At 42.6% G+C, this 24,190-nt stretch overlaps 2 protein-coding genes across 2 annotated transcripts in view; both read left to right on the forward strand.

The window, feature by feature from the left end:
• HIRA (histone cell cycle regulator) overlaps positions 1-15,262 on the forward strand; it is a 29,624-nt gene extending 14,362 nt beyond the window's left edge. The window contains exons 11-25 of the mRNA XM_069961101.1: positions 416-521; positions 631-846; positions 1,249-1,334; positions 2,288-2,476; positions 4,279-4,434; positions 4,540-4,735; positions 6,186-6,287; positions 6,664-6,812; positions 6,894-7,055; positions 8,197-8,255; positions 8,473-8,578; positions 11,173-11,295; positions 12,235-12,398; positions 12,651-12,739; positions 14,451-15,262. Coding sequence (XP_069817202.1) covers positions 416-521; positions 631-846; positions 1,249-1,334; positions 2,288-2,476; positions 4,279-4,434; positions 4,540-4,735; positions 6,186-6,287; positions 6,664-6,812; positions 6,894-7,055; positions 8,197-8,255; positions 8,473-8,578; positions 11,173-11,295; positions 12,235-12,398; positions 12,651-12,739; positions 14,451-14,567 — 2,020 coding nt within the window. The 3' untranslated portion in view covers positions 14,568-15,262. The remainder of the gene's footprint in view (positions 1-415; positions 522-630; positions 847-1,248; positions 1,335-2,287; positions 2,477-4,278; positions 4,435-4,539; positions 4,736-6,185; positions 6,288-6,663; positions 6,813-6,893; positions 7,056-8,196; positions 8,256-8,472; positions 8,579-11,172; positions 11,296-12,234; positions 12,399-12,650; positions 12,740-14,450) is intronic.
• A 6,603-nt stretch (positions 15,263-21,865) lies between these two features.
• The window catches only part of PPIL2 (peptidylprolyl isomerase like 2), a 38,474-nt gene continuing 36,149 nt past the window's right edge, over positions 21,866-24,190 (forward strand). Inside the window, exon 1 of the mRNA XM_069961102.1 lies at positions 21,866-22,020. Coding sequence (XP_069817203.1) covers positions 21,989-22,020 — 32 coding nt within the window. The 5' untranslated portion in view covers positions 21,866-21,988. The remainder of the gene's footprint in view (positions 22,021-24,190) is intronic.

The raw sequence follows: 24,190 nt of genomic DNA on the forward strand, positions 1-24,190 counted from the left end.
GCGGTGGTGGCTGGGGAGTGTTACTGCACAAGTGCAGGAGCTTGGGGAAGATGATGTCCTAACATAATGCATACATAAATATGCATAAGTAGGTGACATAGGGAAAGCTAGCAGGAACGCTCACAGTGCGCTAAAATAATTTAACAAATTGATCAAAAATAGATAATTTATACAAAAAATGACAGAACAGATCGACTATCATAAGTTATCTTTCAAATGGCCATCAAAATGACTACAGGTACATACCAACAGGCTCCTATGTACAAACCTGCTGTTCGTTTCACTTCAAATCACTCTGTATGTTATGTGCACAGGAGAAGTAACAGCTTTTATTCTGCTGCTACCAAAGTTTAGTTTAATTCCTTTCATTCTCATATCACAAGTGACACAATCCTGTTCTGTGGTTGTCTTTTAGGACCCTTAATGGACTTGGCATATTGGTGTGTTCTATGGATGGATCAGTTGCGTACTTAGATTTCTCACAGGATGAACTGGGTGACCCACTAAACGAGGACGAAAAGGTACTGAAATATGCCTTCCTACTGACCGCACACTGCGCTTCCACAAAGTTTTATACCTGATCCTATTTAGTTGTAATAGAACATCATCAAGTTACTTTGATTGTTGCAGAATCACATCCACCAAAGCACTTATGGGAAGAGTCTTGCTATCACAACGGAGTCCCAGCTGCCCAACACCATTATTGAAAACCCCGAAATGTTAAAGTTTCAACAGAGGCCACATTCACATCTGGATGGAGAACATACGACAGCTGTACAGAAAGATATCCCAGCCCCAAAAGTGGCCAGTATGGTAAATGGTGAAAGCCTGGAGGACATCAGAAAGGTATAAACTTACAAGGGGCAAACATTTAATAAGATTGAAAAAAAAAACAAGAGTCCATCAAGTTCGACCTACTGTGTTGATCCAGAAAAAAGGAAAAAAATCTAAGTCTATCTATCTATCTATCTATCTATCTATCTCACAACTCAAATTTATTTTTACCAGAGCAATGTGAGAAGTGAAGACTAAGCTGTGATTGGTTGCTGTAATCCTTCTATAACACAGCGTGATAAATGTCCCCCTATAGTTCTTAATAATACAGGTTTCTGCCAAAAAGGAAAGGCGTCACAGGGGCCTATTGGTTGGATCTTCTTGTTCTTATGGCTGCATTATTAGAGGGAGTGTCTATGCTTTTCTGTATGAAATAATTTTTATTAAAAAAAATTTCAAATTTATTTTCAACAGAATCTTTTAAAGAAGCAAGTTGAAACAAGGACAGCAGATGGCCGGCGTAGGATCACCCCATTGTGCATTGCCCAGCTGGACACTGGGTTTGTATGAAATATTCAACTTTAACTAATTTGAAATAGAGCTGAGTAATAAAAATATATTTTAATTATCATGGGCGGTTTACAATTTAAACCTTTTTTTTTTTTTTTTTTCAAGTGGCCATATAAAGATTTTTCTCCTGACAGTCAGCCTCAGATACTATTTTAATGGTGTTTGAGGCATCAGCTATATTGCTTCACACAGTAACAATGCCCCTCCTCCCCCATAAGCAGTTATGCCCAGTATGTGCCCCTAGATAGTATTCAGGCCATTTTGAGCCCCCATATAGTATAGGAGGTCATCTCTGTGCATCTATTTGCTAGCCCGCCCAGTAAGTAGAATCCTCCATATAGTTAGATGCCCTAGTAATTAGTGCTCCCTATCTCTGCCAGTAAATTGTACTCCTCCTCCTGCAGGATATCCCCTTGTAGTAATCCCCCTGTAGGTAATAATAATCCCCTTACCCCCCCATGTAGGCATCATCCACTTTGGAAAAACAAACACACATACTACTCTGGCTTCTTCTGTCACTGTCCAAGGAGCTGGAGGAGACAGCGGCCTTTTGTGGCCAGGGGTTTAATGCTGCCTGTGGCCAGAAGAGAGTCGTGCTGCTTAACCCCTTGTGTGCTGCAGCATGTAAGTGACAAAAAATTCACTTACATTCTGCACCACAGAAAGGGTTAAAGAACAAATTGATTTTATATCTCATGCAGTCATAAACACCACATGGAGTCCCGCACATAATTCTACTTGTGGGCAGCCTGTGAGCAGAGGTCGGGGGTTATTGGTGCAGGAGCAATGAAGCAGAAACGTCTTGCTCTTTCATCCTTTTTGTGTTGCTCCGTGAAATGATGAAGCACATAAAGGCTTAAAGGGGTTATCCAGAGAAAATCTTTTTCCTTGTTTGTAACACTACACCATGTTATATTAATTATTTTGCTATTGTTATTTGCAGGGACTTTTCTACAGCATTTTTCAATAGTATTCCTATATCGGGGTCAGTCACGGGGTCCATGATGTCATCTCAGAGCAACCAGCAGCTCTTATCTCTGGATTCAAACACCAACAGCTCTTTAGGAGCTAAATCCACCCTAGAACCAACGGGAAATGCAAAACCATCAGAAGAACCTGCCAACAAAGAGAGGTATTGTGAAAGAGTAAAGCTAGCCTGGACTCTATGTGACTTCAAACTTTTTTTGAGTGATAGGTATGCTTTATGTGTCTTATGGAACAATCAGACCTGAGTGACCAGTACAACAAGTGAGGAGAGACTTGCTCTGCTTTGTGCTTTCCTCCCCACTCTAGACGGGAGCATAAACTTCCATCACGTGACACAAAACCTGGAGCAAACGTGCTAACCACGGACTTCAACTGGCTCGCCTTTTGTGAGCGGTCAGGGTTTGAATATTTGGCTCTAAGGCAGATCTAAATTTTTGACATGTCTATGACACCAGGCCATGGGGGGAGTTAAGGGGCCTGACTTTTACATACTCGCAGCAGGATGACAATTCCGCTGCAAGTATGTAATCGTATTGAAAGTGACCGTGAAGGGATCTGCAGCGGATCAGTTACGTGTGAACCCACCCTTAAGGGGTTTTCTGGCCACATAAAATACTTTTCTTGTGCCTGTCATTGGGGGACACCGCACCAGTGGCAGTAGCCTATACCCATTGGTGCTGTGTCCCCAATGAAGCCACAAGAAAGGGATTTTACGGCAAGTACAAAAGAAAATCATCTCTTTCGGTATGCATTTTTGTGCACATCATACTTGTCTTGTCTTCTAGTCCTGTTCTATCTCCTTATGACATTTCTCTTCCTGCTTAACCAATCATGGGGCTAAGCAGGCAGTTCCTGAGTGAAACGTCACTGGAAGAACAACAGAACTGGAAGATCTAACAGCAGGGAACCAGTTTGTCTGTTATGTATAAACCTGCTGTAGTTTGGTGACTTGTAGCCCTATTCCACGGAACGATTATCGTTCATAAACTCGCTCCAACGACCGCTCGTTAACGATCACTAAACGATTTTTTTTTTTTTTTAGCGAATGATAAAACACAATCGTTACATGGTCGTTTAAAACGTTCGCCGGGGTGATCATGACCATACGACACACCTACTTTTTTTTAAACCTTTTTACGAACGACTGAAAGATTTCTAATTTTACTAACCGATTAGGGAATTATCTTTCAAAGACCAACGACTTTTTTTCGAAATGCTGAAAAACAATTTTGAACGACAGTATAACAATTTCGCCCGTTAACACCAATTCCACGAAGCGATTATCGTTAACGAGCGGTCGTTGGAGCAAGTTTATGAACGATAATCGTTTCGTGGAATAGGGCCTTAAGTGGCTTATAATAATTGCAGTTTAGTTGAATATTTTATCTATAACCTTGTGTACATGTTAGTTTCTTAGGGTATATTCACACGGGCGGGCTCGCAGCGAGAATCTCGCTGCGAGCCCGGCAGGTCCTGGCAGTTCCCATACACTACATACTTGCTGCGGTCTAAACGACCGCAGCGAGTATGTAATTATACCGCCCTTAACCCTTTCTGCTCCCCCGCTGTGTATATACTTTACCTGTCCTCGCTGCACGGGTCCGGCGTCCTGCTCTCCCGCCCGGCCATTCAGTGGCTGCGGCTGGGCAACACACTGATTGGCCGGACAGGAGAGCAGGACGCCGGACCCGTGCAGCGAGGACAGGTAAAGTATATACACAGCGGGGGAGCAGAAGGGGTTAAGGGCGGTATAATTACATACTCGCTGCGGTCGTTTAGACCGCAGCAAGTATGTAGTGTATGGGAACTGCCAGGACCTGCCGGGCTCGCAGCGAGAATCTTGCTGCGAGCCCGTCCGTGTGAATATACCCTTAAAGGGGAATTCCACAGTTAGGGAACATTATATCTGTGAAATAACTGCAATTTTTTGCACTCTAATCCTCATAGTGTAAACACCACTAAAGTTACAACAACACCCACAAGCGTCTCTGCCCAGCCGAAGATTGAGCCCATGAAAGCACTTGATTCTCGATTCACTGAACGATCAAAAGCCACCTCAGGGACAACAGGGATCTCACATGTGAACCAGATCACTGCTGACCGGTGAGTCCAACATTAACAGTATCCTTCACAGAATGAGATCATAGTCTTATGCCTAAGTTATTAGTCTGTTATCATATACTTTGCTGCTTTTCTTACCTTAAATAGACCAAAAGATCATAATGCATCTAAAGAAACCAAGTCTCGTGACTTAGAGAGTAGTAGTGACAGTGAAGAAAAAAATCTCGCAAACAAGTCTCTAAACAAACGAAAGGCAGATTTGGATTCAGATCTTGGAGAAAAAAGAAAAAAAGGACGACCTCGGAAAGATTCGCGGCTCATGTCTGTTTCCCTCACAGTGCAGGTTAGTGAAGTATCCTCAGTAACACTAGCAATGCAGCGGTTATCAAAAATTTAAGTGTTTCTACCCCTATATTCCTTAGGAAGTTAGCAGCATAATTTATTTGGAGTGTTTCCCTAATATGGTGGAAAAGGGTTAATTGTGTATTCCTTTGTTCTCCTGCCCTTGTCTCTGTAAAAATCCTCATTGCCTGGTGCCACCACTGACCTGTATACATCTCCTATTGACCTGAATAGGTGCTGCATACAAAAGGATGATGGGTGACGACATCCACCAAAAGTAGTAGCACAGTAATAGAGCAAAGTAGCATATAGCTTTATTAGGTGTTTAAAGAAAATGCTCCAAATAATTATTGCTGATAGTTTATTTAAAGGATTGTAATATTTAAGGGGTATTCTCAGCTGCCAAACATACCCCTCTTAATGCTCCTGGCGTGCTTTCACTTCTTGCTTTGGGTGGGGGGCAGGCACCTCCACAGTCATTGGTTGTTGTGGCCAGCAGCACTGTACTCCTCTGCTCTACACTCTGCTGTTCTGTTCAGTTCTGCTATACCAAGTCCCATCGTGACAGCGCCGCCACCGCTGATAACACAGAGAGGTGGTCGGGAACCTAGGCAACCAGCTGTAACCATGACAGAGCTCAGAGTGCCTAGCAAGGAGACACAGCTAATAAGGTAAAAAGAACCAATTGCAAAGTTTCTTAACTTATAAAGACCTACTGTTTTAGCAGTGGTGGTTGTGATGAAAATATCCCTTTAAGCTATGTTCCCACTACAAGAATATGCCGTCATTTAGCGGTAAAATTTGGCTGTCTATTGAAGATGACGTCCGCTTTAATGATCACGAACATAATTTAATACCATCAATATCAATAGACTTCCATCTTTCCCTGCTAAAAGGCACATTCCTGTAGTGGGGACATAAGTGTGTTATCGTTTATCAAGTGGACAATAGTTACACCTATTACTGTGGATGCTCAGTTGAAATATTCATTTATTTTATTAATTTTTTTTTTTAATTAACTATTTTTATCAAAAATGTTTCTGGATAAGAAATAACACACAGCAAGTCTGCAAATTGGACCATAAAAAAGGGAATTTATTGTACTTTTTAACCACAAGACCGCACATTATTGATATTTTAGAACTTAAAGCAAAATTCTTACAGGCTTCTTGAAAAGATATCCAAACTACACATTGTTTCTTCTAGGTGGGAGACTATGGGAGACATGAAACTATGCTATACCGTTACATGTGTTGGGGGATTTACAATTGGCACGCAAATATGGAGATTTCCATAAATATAAGACACCGTTACTTTATAATGAATGTAATACAAACCTTCAAAAAAATCCTTTTAAAAAGTATTGCAAGCCTTTTTGCCCGAATATTGTGTTCATCCACCAATACAGAGTTTGCTTAGTAATTTTTATTATATTTTATGAATGTTCTCAGTCTCAGGTGGCTGCAACATCCGAGAAGGACTTAACTTGTGTGACACCAGCGATATCCCTTAGACTGCCGATCCCAATCATTCAGAAGTCCTTTACCGTACAGGTCAGTCTGCTCTACATTTGGGCATTTTGAAAATGAAGAAAAATATCTTTTAACTAAACACATCAGTTTGTGCGCCATCAATTTATTTAAAGCTAAAATAAGCTTCTCAAGTATTTTGGCTTTATTAAAGTGGTACTCTGGGAAATAAAAATTAGTATATATTATATATGTATGTGTGTGTGTATGTATGTATATATATATATATATATATATATATATATATATATATATATATATATATATATATAATACATATACACACATACTTGTGTCAGTCTCTTGTGTACCCCTTTAATATTATCAGTATTCACCTTAAACCTTTAAGTACTTTGTCAGGGTACTTAGGTGCCTTTAATTTATTTGCTTAACTTTTCAGATTAGTGCAGACCCCACAATATACATTGAAGTAGAGAATGACATCCGAACAGTAGGAGGATCAAAACTAAGCCAGGTCAAGTGTAATCGAGAAGGGAAGGAGTGGAAGACTGTGCTTACAAGTCGAATCCTTGCAGCAGCAGGAAGCAAGTTAGTATTGTCACTGTGTCCTCCAAAGTCTGTTTAATGTTATATAAATACAATGCATTTAACCATTTAACTCTTCTTCAGTGAGGTGGTGTGTGTCGCCTGCGAGAAGAGAATGTTATCCATCTTTTCTGGCAGTGGCAGACGAGTGTTTCCACCCATCATCCTGCCTTCCCAAATATCTTCATTACAATGTACAGGCCGTTTCGTCATGGCTCTTACATCCTCAGCTGCCCTCTCAGTTTGGTGAGTATTTCAAAGTTTTGTATGAAGAGTTTGCATAATATGTTCAGCTAGTAAAACTTAACTGTACGTCGAGATTGTGAGACTCCTTAGAAACCCAACAAGGGACCTAATAGAGCTGACATTTTAGAGTGCCCCTCCTCCTCAGTACAGTGTAGGACAGTTTCCAGGGAATGCTTTGCAGCCAAATAAAATTTTATTAACAATAATTCCCTGTGCCCTACCCAGACTGACCCTAATTGTACTGTTTATTTATAAACCCCCTAGTGCTTTCTGAGGGTAGGCTGAATTTTTCTTAGTGTATCCTAGATAGGCCTGGTATGGAAAAAACACTTTGAGACTCTAAGTTTGGATATTTACAAACCTTACTGATATAAGAGTAAAAACTGTCTTCCCTTTGCTAACTTCAAGCAGGAAGATGTGGGACATCCATTATCCACTATATGATTCCAGAGTGCTATAAAGTGACAGCACACATGTGTGTAATTGTATGTCAGTTTCCATCTCACACAGCAGTACATACTTACCTTGTGCACTGCTGCTGTGATCCAGCATCTTATTCTCCGGCCCTCCTGTCCAGCTGCTGTATCATAGACTGCAGCCTCTTCCAGCAGAACGATTGACAACTGGGGAAGGTAAGGCCTGAAGACACAGCGGCTGGACTGGAGAGCCAGAAAACTGATGCCTATATCTCCCTAGGTGAGTATGTAATGCTGTGTGATCTGGAAACTGACAGTGCAGAGATATGTATATCCGTGCTGTCATTATACATGGGTCAGTAGTGCAGCCTGGCCACTAGATTTCTTGTCTCGTAGGCTGATTCTTCATATCTAGAGAACAAGGTAAAGCGCCTTGCAACACTACAGAAATGTCAATAATTATAATGCATCATATGTGCATCTATGGGATGTGCTGGAAAAAACTAGTCCTATCCATCTAATCCCCACCTTAATTTACAGAATCTACTGTAATATTTTGGCTTCAGATACCACTGGAAAGCAGGAGGGAGGCCTACACAATATTTGCCAGTGGTTATAATATTATAGCTTATTAGTATACATGCTTTGCAGCAGTATTTTCACATTCCATGTATATAATTATGTAGATTTGCAGTTATAAGTATTTTCTTTTTCTATTTTTAAAGGGATGTCTTGAATCAGAAAGCCGTTGTAAAGAATGAGTCTTTATTGCCCATTTTAGCAGGTAATATTATTCAGATGTGTGTGTTTTTTACCATTTTGTGTGCTTACAAAATATAAAATATTACAGTAGCTTCTAAAAAGTGATTACCTTCTATTATGTCCAATAAAAAAATAATAATAATAATATATATATATATATGTGTGTGTGTGTTTGTGTTCATATGTATATAATATAATTGTTAAATATTTTTTACCACTTTTTTTTATTTATACCTTAGGGAGTGATCTGACTGTTTCTCAAACATTGCTTACCCAGAGAGGTGTACCTGTACTAAGCTTGTCTAATGGAAAAGCATATTGCTTTAATCCTGCACTCTCCTCATGGTAAGGCTCCTAAGTGTTGTTATACACTCACCGTCCACTTTATTAGGTACACCTGTCCAACTGCACGTTACCACTTAATTTCTAATCAGCCAATCACATGGCGGCAATCACATGGTCAAGACAATCTCCTGCAGTTCAAACCGAGCATCAGTATGGGGAAGAAAGGTGATTTGAGTGCCTTTGAACGTGGCATGGTTGTTGGTGCCAGAAGGGCTGGTCTGAGTATTTCAGAAACTGCTGATCTACTGGGATTTTCACGCACAACCATCTCTAGGGTTTACAGAGAATGGTCCGAAAAAGAAAAAACATCCAGTGAGCGGCAGTTCTGTGGGCGGAAATGCCTTGTTGATGCCAGAGGTCAGAGGAGAATGGGCAGACTGGTTCGAGCTGATAGAACGGCAACAGTGACTCAAATAGCCAACCGTTACAACCAAGGTAGGCAGAAGAGCATCTCTGAACGCACAGTACGGCCAACTTTGAGGCAGATGGGCTACAGCAGCAGAAGACCACACTGGGTGCCACTTCTTTGAGCTAAGAACAGGAAACTGAGGCTACAATTTGCACAAGCTCATCGAAATTGGACAGTAGAAGGAAAAACGTTGCCTGGTCTGATGAGTCTCTATTTCTGCTGCGACATTCGGATGGTAGGGTCAGAATTTGGCGTCAACAACATGAAAGCATGGATCCATCCTGCTATGTATCAACGGTTCAGGCTGGTGGTGGTGGTGTCATGGTGGGGGGAATATTTTCTTGGCACTCTTTGGGCCCCTTGGTACCAATTGAGCATCGTTGCAACGCCACAGCCTACCTGAGTATTGTTGCTGACCATGTCCATCCCTTTATGACCACAATGTACCCAACATCTGATGGCTACTTTCAGCAGGATAATGCGCCATGTCATAAAGCTAGAATCATCTCAGACTGGTTTCTAAACATGACAATGAGTTCACTGTACTCCAATGGCCTCCACAGTCACCAGATCTCAATCCAATAGAGCATCTTTGGGATGTGGTGGAACGGGAGATTCGCATCATGGCCATCATGTCAATATGGACCAAAATCTCTGAGGAATGCTTTCAGCACCTTGTTGTATCTATGCCACGAAGAATTGAGGCAGTTCTGAAGGCAAAAGGGGGGTCCAACCCGTTACTAGCATGGTGTACCTAATAAAGTGGCCGGTGAGTGTAGATGTTAGTGAGGTCAGTCTATGTGGTGGCATATAGAGCATTTATATTTAAATGAACTTCTACAACCCTCCTTCCTCTATCAATCCATTGTTTTTATATAGTCATAATAATAATGTTAAATGTTGGAGACCCATTGGAGCGAAAAGTAAAATATTAACGGAATCTTTCCAGAAGAAATGAGGGACTTTTTGTGTTCTAATCCAGTGATGGAATCACTGTGCAGTTTAAAGAATCACCTCCAAAACACCCCAAAACCTAAGATTTTGGCTATAAGCCAACAAACAAAGGAATTTAGGTAGTCTTTTCTATTATATTCCTGAGTGAAGTATCGCTCTCTATGCCCAGTTTGTAGGCTTACAGCGGGGAGATGCAGAAGGGTAGAAAGCTAAAAACATTTGGAATTGGCAACTTTTATTTTATTTACAGATAACTAGTTTTAGAGGTGGGAGGGAGTGAGTTGGAGGTGACAGATTTCCTTTAATGTAATAATGCACTGCTTCTCAGGTATATGTTGGCATCCGTTAAAAAAAAAAGGATACAGGCATATACTGCTGTACATTGCAGTGGGCCCCATTCACTAGTGGCTGCATTTGGACTTTGTTATACATCAGCATTCCTTTTGATGGGTGGTCAATGTGTTTTTTTTGTGTTTTGTTTTATATCTGTATGCCCATGCTATTCCAGTCATGTCGGGCACCCTCATGGCCTCTCCTCTGACTATCCTGAATAGTGCAGCAGTTTTGAAGTCATGAGTGCGCTCTCATAGAGATTTATAAAAGACATTGACTTCTGCTGGAGGCATCATTTAAAAATAAAAAATTGTAGTGTTGACCCAGCCTAAGGGTGCGTTTACACAGAAAGATTTATCTGACAGATTTTGAAAGCCAAAGCCAGGAATGGATTTGAAAAGAGGATAGATCCCAGTCTTTCCTTTATGACCTGATCCCTATAGTCTGTTCCTGGTTTTGGCTTCAAAGATCTGTCAGATAAATCTCTCTGTGTAAACACACCATTAGGGTCCATTTACACAGAAAGATTATCTAACAGATTATCTGCCAAAGATTTGAAGCCAAAGCCAGAAACAGACTATAAACAGAGATCAGTTCATAAAGGAAAGCCTGAGATTCCTCCTCTTTTCAAATCCATTTCTGGCTTTCGCTTCAAATCTTTGGCAGATAATCTGTCAGATAATCTTTCTGTGTAAATGGACCCTTAGCCTATAAAGCTTCAGCACTGTTCAGTATTGAGGGCTGTAACACAGTTCATTTTTATTGCTTTCGTAACACAAATTTAAAATTCTAATGTAACCGTTTTGTTCAGGACTGTTTATCTGCTGCTTTTGTGGACATTTACACGGTTTGTGACGTTTGCATTTTACATTATTTTCTGACTTCTGCATTTGAACAGGAACCTGGTATCAGACAAACATGACTCCTTGGCGCAGTGCGCAGATTACAGGAACTGTTTGCCCTCACAGGAAGCCCTGATGTGCTCTGGACCACTAGCCATAATCCAAGGACGAGCGTCCAAGTAAGAATGTTATATTCCAGACGTTGTTACATTATAATTCAATAAAGATATATTACCTGTCTTTGTTCAACTAGATGGATAGCTATATTAGAAAAAGACAGAGATGAAACACCAGTGTCTTTTTGCTGGGGTTACAGATGAGGGTGGTAGAGGTTTCCTGGCAACAGAAGAGAGAGATCATGTGACCTCTGTCTCAGAAGGGAGGGGGGACAGGAGGACACAGGAGTGGAGACAATGTGGACCAGGCAGTGATAATTTTCAGCAGCTTCAGGCGATGGCCCTGTTCACACTGAGCAAGAACATCTGAATTCCGCGGCTGAGCGCTCTGCCTTGCTTAGTCACATGTCACTTCTATGAGTCGAGAGCGGCAGTTGCGGAGGAGCACGAGCCCTCTCATTCACTGACAGTGAGACACTGAGCAAGGCAGCGGAGCGCTGTTCCGTGGAATTCCGACGTTCTTGCTCAGTGTGAACGGGGCCGATTAGTCAGGATTTTCTGCAGACAAACTGCCCAATTCATGTAAAAGAAAGCTATTACACACAAGCTTAGATTATGGGTGATTGAACTGGGTTTAATCTTCACCTTTAATGCAGTCGGCTGGTCAGATCCTTTTGTGCCTTCATGTATTTCCAGACAGACTTGATGGTTGAGATCAGGGCTCTGTGGAGGCCATATCATTACTTCCAGGACTCCTTGTTCTTCGCTACACTGTAGATAGCTCTTGGTGGCATTGGCTGGATGTTTGAGGTTGTTTTCCTACCACAGAATAAAAATTTACAACTGATCACATATTCCACACCTGCCTAAAACCTTTGCCCAGTACTGTATATTGAAGGATTAAAATCTGCAACAACAATCGACATGCTGTAGAACTGGAAGTCTGTACCCGAGGTCGACTATATAACTTCTTATAACTTTTTATTCTTATGTCATTTTCAGTGCAGGCAGACAGGCCGCTCACCTTTTCACAATGCCTCACCAAGTGCAGCAGGAAACCACCATGGCTTACCTTGAAAATCAGATTGCAGGTGCCCTGATACTACAGTCAAGCCAGGAATACAAATACTGGTTGCTCATCTATGCACGTTACTTGGTTAATGAAGGTCAGTCTCAATCTATAAAAACCTTGTTTACCAAACGGATAGAATTCTGGGCACCATTAACTCATTCTCTGCTGCCATGACTTCTTGTGATTTGAAATAATATACAGATTTTTTTTTTAAACCAGCTTTGTTTGCAATGCAGAAACTGTAACCCATAGCCACGGGGAACAGCTTTGTATAATAGATTTATACACATAAGTACACATTTATTGTATGTTAAAACAATTGTGTTTTGTATCTGCATGAACACAGGTTTTGAGCAGAAGCTACGGGAAATATGCCAGGAACTGCTTGGCCCTGTCCATCACTCATCTGACAGTCAATGGGAATCTAAAATATTGGTAAGACAATTCTTCTACTTCATGGTTCTCTTACATTCTACATCCTTCTACTTCATGGTTCTCTTACATTCTACATCATACTTTTAGGGGTTGTCCTATATGGAGGCACATGGGCAGCATAGAGGGTCTCCTGCTTGGTATTCTCCTCTGTAAACCATTCTTTTTAGTTGCTAGAACTTTCTTTTTTGGAAGTCAGAGAAATATAAACCCCAAAAGAGTACACACACACAAATATTTATATACATATATATACACACATCTTCTGTACCAATGTTATATTATGTGAAAACTCAATAAAATGTTTGAACACACACACACACACACACATATATATATATATATATATATATATATATATATATATATATATATATATATATATATATATATAATTTCATTCTGTTCCTGACATGGTAATATGGCAATGGCTTAGGAACTAAACCTACTTGATACATGCCAGGTCACCATGGTATGTGGGCGGGTAGATCGTTATCAGTCACCCAGTAGCCCCCCCACCCTCACAATGTGATTATAGGGTGCCGTTGGGTTGGCATGGCAGCTGGTCTTAATGAAAGCCTCTAGGCTCTCCCATCTTAGTACTGCAATTATCGCACAATACAAACGCACAAGGGTATTGTACAAGTGAGCCAGGAAAAAAAAATCTTTTTATATTATATGAAAAAAAAAATGATTAATGTTGTGGTATCTGGATATACCAGAAAAAAAAGTTATATGCGTCCTAAAATGGTGCATGTAAAAAAATAAATAAAAGTAAAAGTAAAAATACTGTTCACTACGGATGGTCCGAACCCTCCGAGGTTCGGGTTCGTATGAACCCGAACGCTCGGTATCAGATTCCTGCTGTCTGCCCGCTCCGTGGAGCGGGTGGATACAGCGGGAGGACCGCCTGGAAAACTGGGATACAGCCTATGGCTGTATCCCAGTTTTCCAGGCGGTCCTCCCGCTGGGTCCGCCCACTGCATGGAGCGGGCAGACAGCGGGAATCATTACCGAGAGTTCGGGTTCATACGAACCCGAACCGAACTCTGTTCGGACCATCCCTACTGTTCACACTTCACACAGCTGTCAATGAGATTTTTTTTGTTTTATGGTTTTGGAATTGAATCTACGGGTTTTTATTAAAGGGGTTATCCAGCAAAAATCTTTTCCTTTCAAATCAACTGGTTTCAGAAAGTTGTATAGATTTGTAATTTACTTCTATTTAAAAATCTAAAGTCTTCCCATCAGCTGCTGTATGTCCTGCAGGAAGTGGTGTTTTCTTTTTAGTCTGACACAGTGCTCTCTGCTGCCACCTCTGTCCATGTCAGGAACTGTCCAGAGCAGTAGAGGTTTTCTATGGGGATTTACTGCTGCACTGGACATTTCCTGTCTCGGACAGAGGTGGCAGCAGAGAGCGCACTCTCAGACTGGAAAAAAAACATTTCCTGCAGGACATACAGCAGCTGATAAGTACTGAAAGACCTGAGGATTTTTTTAATTTAAGTAAATTACAAATCTATCTATTACTTTCTGAAACCAGTTGATTTGAAAGAAAATGTTTTTTGCTTGACAAACCCTTTAAATAGATCTGCATGACATTCACAGTGTTGTATCCCGGCATGGCACAAATAAATATTTTTCTTTCTAAATACAAATATTTTTAATAAAAGAATAAGTAAAGCCATAACGTTTTATGTTTCTAATATTCCAGGGATTCAGGAAAAGAAGTCTGCTGCAGGAATTGCTCCCGCTTATTGGACAAAATCTTCGGTTCCAGCGTCTTTTCACCGAGTATCGGGAGCAGCTGGACAGTCTAATGGACAAATAACACATGGTTCACATCCTTAACCTCCTTTTGGTTGTTCTCCTTTGTGTGCTTCCCTGCTAGTTTGGGAAGATGACCAGCAGGGCAGTGTCCACTGTGAGAAACAAAGGTGCTGTGAGGAGCATGCATGGACATGAAGGATGAGTCGAAGAAGCCTTTCTTGGCCTGTCGAGCATCAGCTAGAAGCCCTGTAACTGTTCTTTCATGTTTGCTGGAAAACGGAGGATTTCTGTTAATGGTAAAGACTGAATGACAGGACGTTGGCCATTGTTTGCAAGAAAAGCACAGTACGTTACTAAAACACTTGAATTTCTTTGCCCCATCCACATTTTAGGGTTGTGTCCCATTGCTTAATCAAGACCTTGCACTATACAAATGGAAAGATAACGGTCACATTGGAGTGGTTTTTCATTTTTTTGTTTTTTAAGCCAAATTTCATCTGTGAATATAAGAAGAATGCTGCCCCATTTCAGACTATTTTTCTACTAGACTGTACTAACTCGTAATGCACTGTCCACAGGGCAACAATCACCCTACAGGTCCAGTTAATGTAGGACGTTCTGATAATGACTGCTGTGTTTGAATAATCCAACAACTGATTCTGTACTCATTCAGTTTTTGATTTTTAAATGTTTGTAAAAAAACAGGGTTTTTTTCCATTCCTTTTCTAACTACAAATTAAAAAAAAGAAGAAAAAAAAGTTGTATCCCACTTCCTTTTGTAATCGCTGCGGAATCTGTTAGCGCTATACAAATAAATATTTATTATTGATCGGATAACCTTTGTAAGAAAAAGGAAAGGGGTGTGGTAATAGACAAGTGAAAGGCCAGACGCGACATCATGTACACAAAGTTTCTGATCCACTGACCACTGATCACTCAGTAATGCTTTCCTTTGCCACTTTCATTTTTATTTGTGAATTATATTTGATTTAAAAGAAAACGATCAGTAGGTTCATGCATACAAACCTGCTGATTAGAGATCTAAGCGCTTTGTTTGATCTGCGCTCAGCCTATCAAGTTGGCTGCATGTCAGCGCTGCTCCCCTCCCTGCCACTCCTCTCAGGATGCCAGGAAGAGCTGGATCCAATCCTGGGAAACTTCTCCCAGGATTGGATCCAGCTTTTCCCCGAAACCCGGGGACACAGTGGCAGGTAACGGAGCAGTGCTCACAGACAGCTGAATTGATGAGCTTAGCCTTCCTACCCCCCTTTCCCAACAAGCACTGTTTGGCCGCCTGCCGCCTACTGATGCATATTTCGGGCTGCCTGCTCGTACATATTCATAAGTAGGCGTGAGCATCTGAGCCGGTGAGTGGACTTGAACAGTGCTCTGAGGGGGTGGGGGGGAGGAATGCCCCTAGTTCTTCTAACAAGTTAATTTGCATATTTATAAGATTTGAATTTCACAAACACGGCGGGACTTAAAAGAGTCAGGAGACCAGTGCCAGCAAGAGGAGGTAAGCGGCTGCTGGGAACTATCAGCAGGTTCTTCTGCACAAACCTGCAGATCGATTTCCTTTAAGGGTAGCTTCGCACGTACCGTATCGCTGCGTTTTTAACGGTGCGTCTTTAACGCTGCGTTTTTGGTGCGATTTTTACATGCGAGTTTTGATTTTCACATGAAAATCATGTGAAAATCAAAACGCGCACGGTTAAAGGCGCACCGTTAAAATCTCAGCGATACGGTACGTGTGAAGCTACCCTAAGAAGCGTTAATGGAAATAATAAATATTATAATTATTCCAACATTCTGAATTTCAACCCCGATAATCATAACCCTGTCATATCTGCAGTTTGGGAACCCACTAGAATTGTCTATATATGTGTTTATTTAATATACTTTAGGGTGGGTCCACACTTACCGTATCGACAGCGGATTTCATGCTGCAGATACTTTCCCAGTCACTTCAATGAGATGACATTATATGAAGTGGGATTGTCATCCCGCTGCGAGTATGGAAAAGTCAGCCCCCTTAACCCCACCGCCACAGCACCTTGATTGGCTGAGCGCCGGGAGTCCCTGAAGCAACCTTTAGAGGGGACCCTCATCACACCATGTCCAGTCCTGCTTTTGGCCTTTCTCCTGGAGCCGATATTCTGGCTAAAAACAAGTTTTTTCACGGCGAGGTGTTGATAAGGCGCGGGCCTAGAGCATCTGTGCCATAGGCCTGCGGCGCCTCTTTTTCGGTACGCCTCTGGGCTGCATGAAGGCGGGGAGAGAGGCAATGCAGACCTAGGGCACAGATGCTCTAGGCCCCTCACTGACACCCAGCCTCGCTGCACTCTTGGAATAAAACTTGTTTTTAGACAGAATTTAATGTGTCTTTCCTTTGTAAATTTTATGCAAATTTTACACTGTGTTGCATTATTAAGTTACATTGATTTTTGCGACATCAAATCTACTGCAGATCCTGTACGTGTGATGGGACCCTTATAATGTTTTTGCTTAGGGTGATGAAAGGAAAGATATGAGCACAAAGCTCTTATACTACAGTGTTCATCTAGGCAGCGTATTCCCATCTCAACTAATATAGCTCAAATTGTAGGGCTTTTCAAGATAAAGTTTTGTCTAAGTTACCGACAGCCACTCTGCTCTTAAAGTAGTGGTCGGTGTGTGTGAATGTGTGTGTGTGTATGTATATATATAATAATTGAAATATAATCAAATATGCAAAAAACTGCACATCACTTTGAAAAAAGTGAACCTTCCTAAAGCCCCATAGAATGAAAAATAAAAAATTCTGTCAGAATAGAGCAATTTTTAGTAATAATTTTAACACAGGCGATTTTAAGAAACTTTGTAATTGGGTTTATAAGCCAAAAAATGCATTTTTAGGGCGGGTTCAGACTACGGATTCCGTTGCTCGTACGCACGCCTTTCCGCCGGCTCCATAGACCCCATTCTATGGGCCGGCTGATTCCGCTATCCGCCGAAAGAATTGACACGTCAATTCTTTTGGCGGAATGCGGAATCTGCCCGTGCATAAAATGGTGTCTATGGCATAGTGAGTGCGTACAGGCAACCGAATCCGTTGGATTTTTTTCGTGCGAATTCTGTAGTCTGAACCTGCCCTAATCATGAAAAAGCAGTTTGAAGCTCTCCCCCCTGTCTTCATGGTTCTCTTATGGAGAGGAGAGGGACATGAGGCACCAAAACAGGACAACAGAGAGTTAATTTACAGCTACACCACCGGGCTATCTCCTCTGAAGTCAGCACTGACCTCTGAATACTGACTTTCACACAGGTCCGGCTGTGTAATCCTTTGTTCTCTGCTGGCGCCTAATCTCCCTCTTCATAGAACAGACAGGGCTCAACAGATGTAAAAGACTCGAGATTTCCTGATAATGAGCAGCGGTCGGGAACAGGGCAATGTAGCAGGGCCGGGACAAGGAGTTTTGGTGCCCTAGGCAGACAGGGCAAATGGCGGTTGGTTGCATAATACTAAGCAAAAATACTGTGTGGGAACATATCCTCACAAAGCATTTCAAACACAGCAGCAAGCACACCACTTCTTTACCAGGAGCCGTGCCATATGGCCAATAATCCCAGCAACATTGCATGGCTATCAGTGAAGGAATGGCAGTGTTGTCTTGTTGTTTTTTTTTAAAGGGGGGAAAACACTGAAAGGACTTTTTTAATACTTTATTTTAAAGAAATGTTTGTCTTTTTTTCTTAGGGATTAAGAGACCTAAATATAGATTATATATATATATATATATATATATATATATATTTTTTATTTTTTTTAAGGATCACGCTGCGTTTATGCCGTGCATCATAGCTATCAAATCCCACCAAAAGGAGGTTAGGGTATAATTTCACATAGTGCAGCAGGAACCATTAAATTACCATCAGCTGGTGACTATGCTCACACTGCTTCCTGCTGGATCACTATTAATTATGGTGCGTTTACACACACAGATTTATCTGACAGATTTTGGAAGCCAAAGCCAGGGATGAATTTGAAAACCGGAGAAATCAGTCTTTCCTTTATGATCTGTTCCCTGTTTATAGTCTGTTCGTGGCTTTGGCTTCCAAAATCTGTCAGATAAATCTGCCTGTGTAAACGCACCATTACACAGGACACAATAATTCAGTATACCACACTAATGAGTCCAGGTAAATGAATTGAAGTGGCTGGGACAATCTCTAGGTGACTGTGTTGCAGTCTATGGGGGATCTCCATGCTGATGGATAGCTGTGAGGTACTGCACTAGCTGCACTCACATGTGTGGTGTGTGTCAGGGACCCCCAGTACAGCTCCCTGTCCCTCCTCTGGCTGCTCCTGTCTCCTTATCTGTGACTTACATTGCAGCAAGTCAGGTTTAACCCTTTCGCTACTTTACTTTAGATATTCCTCTAACAGTAGCTACAGAAGAGCAGTTAAACCTGACTGCTCCAACAAATCAAGATAAGGAGACAGCAAGAAAATGGAGCCCCTTCCTATGTGACAGGACTGCTGCCCCCACCTCAGAGTCCATCTGTCCTGTCACAGCCCTCACACATGTACAAGGAATGGTGCTGTATAAGAGAAGGAAGCAGAGAGATTACTCACACACACACTCACACAGGACGGGTCGGCCGGGGGAGGGGCGCCTCATCTCTGCTCTGGCTGCTGTGTATGTGCACAGAGCTGCTGAGCTCATTGGTGGATCAGACGGCAGGGGGCGCTCCTGTCATCCCACCGATCAGCAGCAACAGATGCCGTACTTCCAGCAGGAGGGAGGGGAGTTCATGGCCCCCCAGCTGAGTGTCAGAGCGGCCTCAATGACATCCGGCCCCTGCAGCCCCCCCTGTCTGTCTCCGTGGGGAGGGGGGTGGGGGTTGCTGGCTGGGATAGGCTGTGGGGGGCGGGGGATGGTGCCAGGCTACAGGGACTGGAGGATAGGAGCTCACTCCTTACTGCGCCCCCTGTAATTAACCACCAGATGGCGCCCTAGGCCATCGCCTACCCCTGCCTACCCTTTGTCCCGACCCTGCACTGTAGCGCCGCGATGCGGGACCCGCCGCTGGAGCCGGGGAGGTGAGTGGACGTCTTTTCCCCTCGGCCACCTCATCCCCAGTCCCAGCGCAAAAGTGCCCCCACGCTGGAGTACCCCTTTAAGATGTGATGTGACTGCAACTGCCAAATACTGCCCCATGGCATCAGCATGGGGGGACCCTCTGACATTTTTGGTTGGCAGCCACATCTAGGTAAAGAAGGAGCAGGATGCAGGTGCAGAATGGAGGGGAATCTACCAATGCTATGTGAAGAAGGTTAATATGAAATCTTCGTTGCTTAAAAAAAAAAATCTAGGGGGAGATTTGTCAAATATGGTGCAAAGTGAAACTGTCCCTGCGGTCGTTAAGGGAGTTTAGAGCGGGTGACCCCGCTCGGAACAGCCGTGGTCCCGGGTGCCTCATGTAGCCTGGGACCATGGCTATTAGCGGGCACGGTCCGATCACCGTGCCCACTAATCAAGTAATTAGATGCAGCTGTCAAAGTTGACAGCTGCATTTGATTACTAGTTGTAGCCGATCCCTGGTGTCTAGTGTGGTGGATCACCCCCCTGGGACGTTCGACATGTCTGTACCAGCCGAGTGTCTGGGCCATAATGGCGCTGATCCTGGCTCGGCACTCGATTGCTTCCGGCTGCAGCAGCCGGAAGCAATCAATGTGCCTATCTCATCGATCTATGCTGCATATCTATGCAGCATAGATCTCAATGAGAGATCAGTGCACTTATACTAGAAGTCCCCCAGGGGGAATAACCCTAACCCCAGGGGGGCTTCTAGTAGAAGTGTAAAAGTAAAAAAAAATAAGTGTCATTATTAATAAAACCCCCCTCCCCTAATAAAAGTTTGAATCACCCCCCTTTCTCCATGTTATGAATAAAAAATAAAATAAACATGGTTGCTATCGCCGCGTGCGTAATTGCCCAAATGATTAACTAATCACATTCCTGATCTCGCACGGTAAACTGCGTAAGCGCCAAAAAATCCCAAATTGCAAAATTGCGCATTTTTGGTCGCATCAAATCCAGAAAATTGTAATTAAAAGTGATCAAAAAGTTGCATATGCGCAATCAAGGTACCGATAGAAAGAACACATCATGGCGCAAAAAATGACACCTGACACAGCCCCATAGACCAAAGGATAAAAGCGCTATAAGCCTGGGAATGGAGCGATTTTAAGGAACATATATTTGTTAACAATGGTTTGAATTTTTTACAGCCATCAGATACAAGAAAAGTTATACATGTTATATATCGTTTTAATCGTAACGACTCGAGAAACATATATAACAAGTCAGTTTTAACAAGGCATATAAACAAAACCCCTCCAAATAAAAGAAATGCGTTTTTGTTTTTTTTCAATTTCACCACACATTGAATTTTTTTCAGGTTTCGCAGTGTACTTAATGCAAAATTCAGCCTGTTATTGCAAAGTACAATTAGTGATGCAAAAAATAAGGGCTCATGTGGGTTTCTAGGTGGAAAAATGCAAGTGCTATGGCCTTTTAAGCACAAGGAGGAAATTAGCCCCGTCCTCTAAGGGTTAAAAGGGAATTCCATCAGAAAAGAACATTTAAATCAGCTAGTGTCACAAAAAAAAAAAAAGTCCAGTCTCTTTCAGTAACAGTACTCCTGTCTTCCAGTACTTACCATCTGCTGTATGTCCTGCAGGAAATGGTGTCTTCTGGAATTGTGCTCTCTGCTGCCACCAAAGCAGGAGCAAATCCCCATAGAAAATGTCTCCTGCTTTGGACAGTTCCTGACATGGACAGAGGTGGCAGCAGAGAGCACTGTGTCAGACTGGAAAGAATACACCACTTCTTGCAGGACATACAGCAGCTGATAAGTAAAGTTAGACTTGAGATTTTTAAATAGAAGTAAATTACAAATCTATATAGCCTTCTGACACCAGTTGATTTGAAAGAGAGAAAAATGTCACCAAGTTCCCCTTTAATTTTCCCCACACAACTATATATCAATCTGCTGAGCTCCTCCCACTCTATAATATGACGCCTGTAGCCAATGAAACGAGCGAGAAAGCCCATTAACAGTGACAGGCTCCCTATAACCACAGGGGGGCGCTGCATGTACTGTGGGTGGAATCACTCCATGTACCGCTGCACTTGCTGTATGCGGAGGCTTCATACTGTTGATACCTCATGTACCTTCTCCCTCCAGTATAGTTTCAATGTGCCAGCAATACCCCCGGCCCGCTGTGCTTCAGCAGTAGACAGCGCTCCAATCGCCCATGTTAGTACTCCTCTATGTAAGGATATTGGGAGTCCAAAGATGGCGGCGGCTTCGTTTCCGGTTCGTAGCTTCCGGTGTGTTGCGGCGCTGGTAGGAGACGACCGGAAGTGGGGCATTTGAAGGGATTTTTCAGCTCTTTTATGTTTCTTGGTATCTGAGGGAGAACAAACTGGAAAGATGGGGAAGCGTCAGCACCAGAAGGATAAGATGTGAGTGCGGAGCCTCGTGTCTCCTGTCAGGACTGACGCTTAGTAACACTGTATAGTGTGCTGCTTACTCTCTGCACTATGGAGTCACTTCTTATATTATATCTTGTTTGTTTGCTGCTAGTTGCTCATTATCACAGTTTTATATGCAGTGTTTTCTGCCTGTATAGTAAAGTATGGGACAGGTCATGTGACTCCATGTTTAAAGGGGAACTATCAGCAGGTTAGACAAATCTTACCTGCTCATAGCCCCCTATTGAAGAGAGGGCACCGAGGAGGAATGTATGTCTCCACCTTCCTCCTCAGCACCGTTCCCGTGCTGTTAGCAGTGTAATCCTCGGTCCGGAGCACCAATAGGAGCATTGCCCCGCCCCCAGAGCCCTCGTGCTACCGATTTTCCAGACTGTGGATTACACTACTAACAGCACAGGAACGGTGCTGAGGAGGAAGGTAAAGGCCCTATTACGCCAAGCGATTATTGGCCGTATATGGCCGATTTTCGGCCATTACATTTGATACTAGTTTTGTTTATGAGATGAGTGAATCCCTCATTTAAACTAAGCAAAGCGATTTGTTTGACCCGCCCTCTGCTCATAAAGCAGCCGACCTTTCAGCGCTGCTCCTTCCAGAAGGCCGGGAAAAGCTGGATCCAATCCTGGGAAACTTCTCACAATTTCCCAGGATTGGTTCCAGCTTTTCCCGGCACCCAGGGTGGAGCGACAGGGAGCAGAGCAGCGCTGAAAGGCCGGCGGCATGATGAGCCGAGCACAGATTAAACAAAGCGCTTCATTTGGATAAGCGATTCACTCATTTCTACTTCTTACCATCAATGAAGTTTTGACATTTCTTTTTCAAACTGCTATCTTTTGAGCCAACACTAAGAGTGAAGTGTAAAGGAAATGGAGCTAGAAATGAACTTCTCCTTCTTGTTGGATCCACTTCTGGCTTTGGCTCAAAAAAGTAGTAGTAATAGTGTGCCCATCACAGGAGGACTGGGACCCACATGATGGCCTATGAAGGGTTCTGGTGCACAGTAGATGACTAAAAAGGTAGCCATTTCTACAAGTTTTAGGGACACACAAATTTCTTGTCTGTGGGGGCAGCAAACGAGTGCAGATAAACGAGAAAGGTGGCCGGTTTGTGATGAGAAATTAAGCAGAAGGGACTGCATTAAGGATCCTTGTATTGCTCAGGAGGCCCTGGAAACTGACAGCACAGATATGTTTATATCTCTGCTATCAGTTTCCAAATAACAAGTAGCAGTGTATACTTACAAGCCATGCTGCTTCTGGTCCTGTTCTCTGGCTCTTTGTTCCTCGGCCACCAGCTGTATCTTCAGGCTTCTACTCCGGCTGTCAATCATTCTGGAGGCGGTGGCCTGAAGGTACAGCAGCAACCAGTGAACCAGATGCTGCCGGATCACAAGCAGCGTGATTGGTAAGTATAGACTGCTGCTTTTTATCTGGAAACTGGGGATACCAGTCATGTAGTTGAAGAGTGGCTCTGTGCCATCAAGAAAGGATCTATTTATTTGATTCTTGAATTGTAGTAACAATTACAGACGTATGGGAAAGGTAAAAACTTTTTAACCGGCATCTAGAATGTAATAGCTTGTATAATCGGGAAACTGTGTGTGTAGGACTGGGGTGGATTAACATAGATCCTCAAAAGGTTAAAGGCCCATGTTTTTCATGGTGTGTTTAACTACATTTTTTTTTTTTTTTGTGCTTGTGAAGTAGTGCTTGCCTATTCTAAAACCAGTTTTTCTAATCTGGAATACAGCATTATTAGTAAATTCGCTTAGTATTATATAGAGAAACTGTGATCCTGAAGGGAATCTGTCAGCACTAGAGATGAGTGAACCGGGTTCGAGTCCATCCGAACTCGAACTTTCGACATATGATTAGCTGGGGCTGCTGAACTTGGATAAAGCTCTAAGGTTGTCTGGAAAACATGGACACAGCCAATGACTATATCCATGATTTCCACATAGCCTTAGGGCTTTATCCAAGTTCAGCAGCCACCGCTAATCAAATGCCGAAAGTTCGGGTACGGATCGACACAAGCATGCTCCAGGTCAGGTTCGCTCATCTCTAGTCAGCACCTGGGCTCTGTCTGAGGTGCTGACAGTGTGCTGTAGTTGGCAGTCCCCTAGTGAGAATGGTGCCTTTTG

This window comes from Dendropsophus ebraccatus, chromosome 3, assembly GCF_027789765.1.
Source record: "Dendropsophus ebraccatus isolate aDenEbr1 chromosome 3, aDenEbr1.pat, whole genome shotgun sequence".
Classification (NCBI taxonomy): domain Eukaryota; kingdom Metazoa; phylum Chordata; class Amphibia; order Anura; family Hylidae; genus Dendropsophus; species Dendropsophus ebraccatus.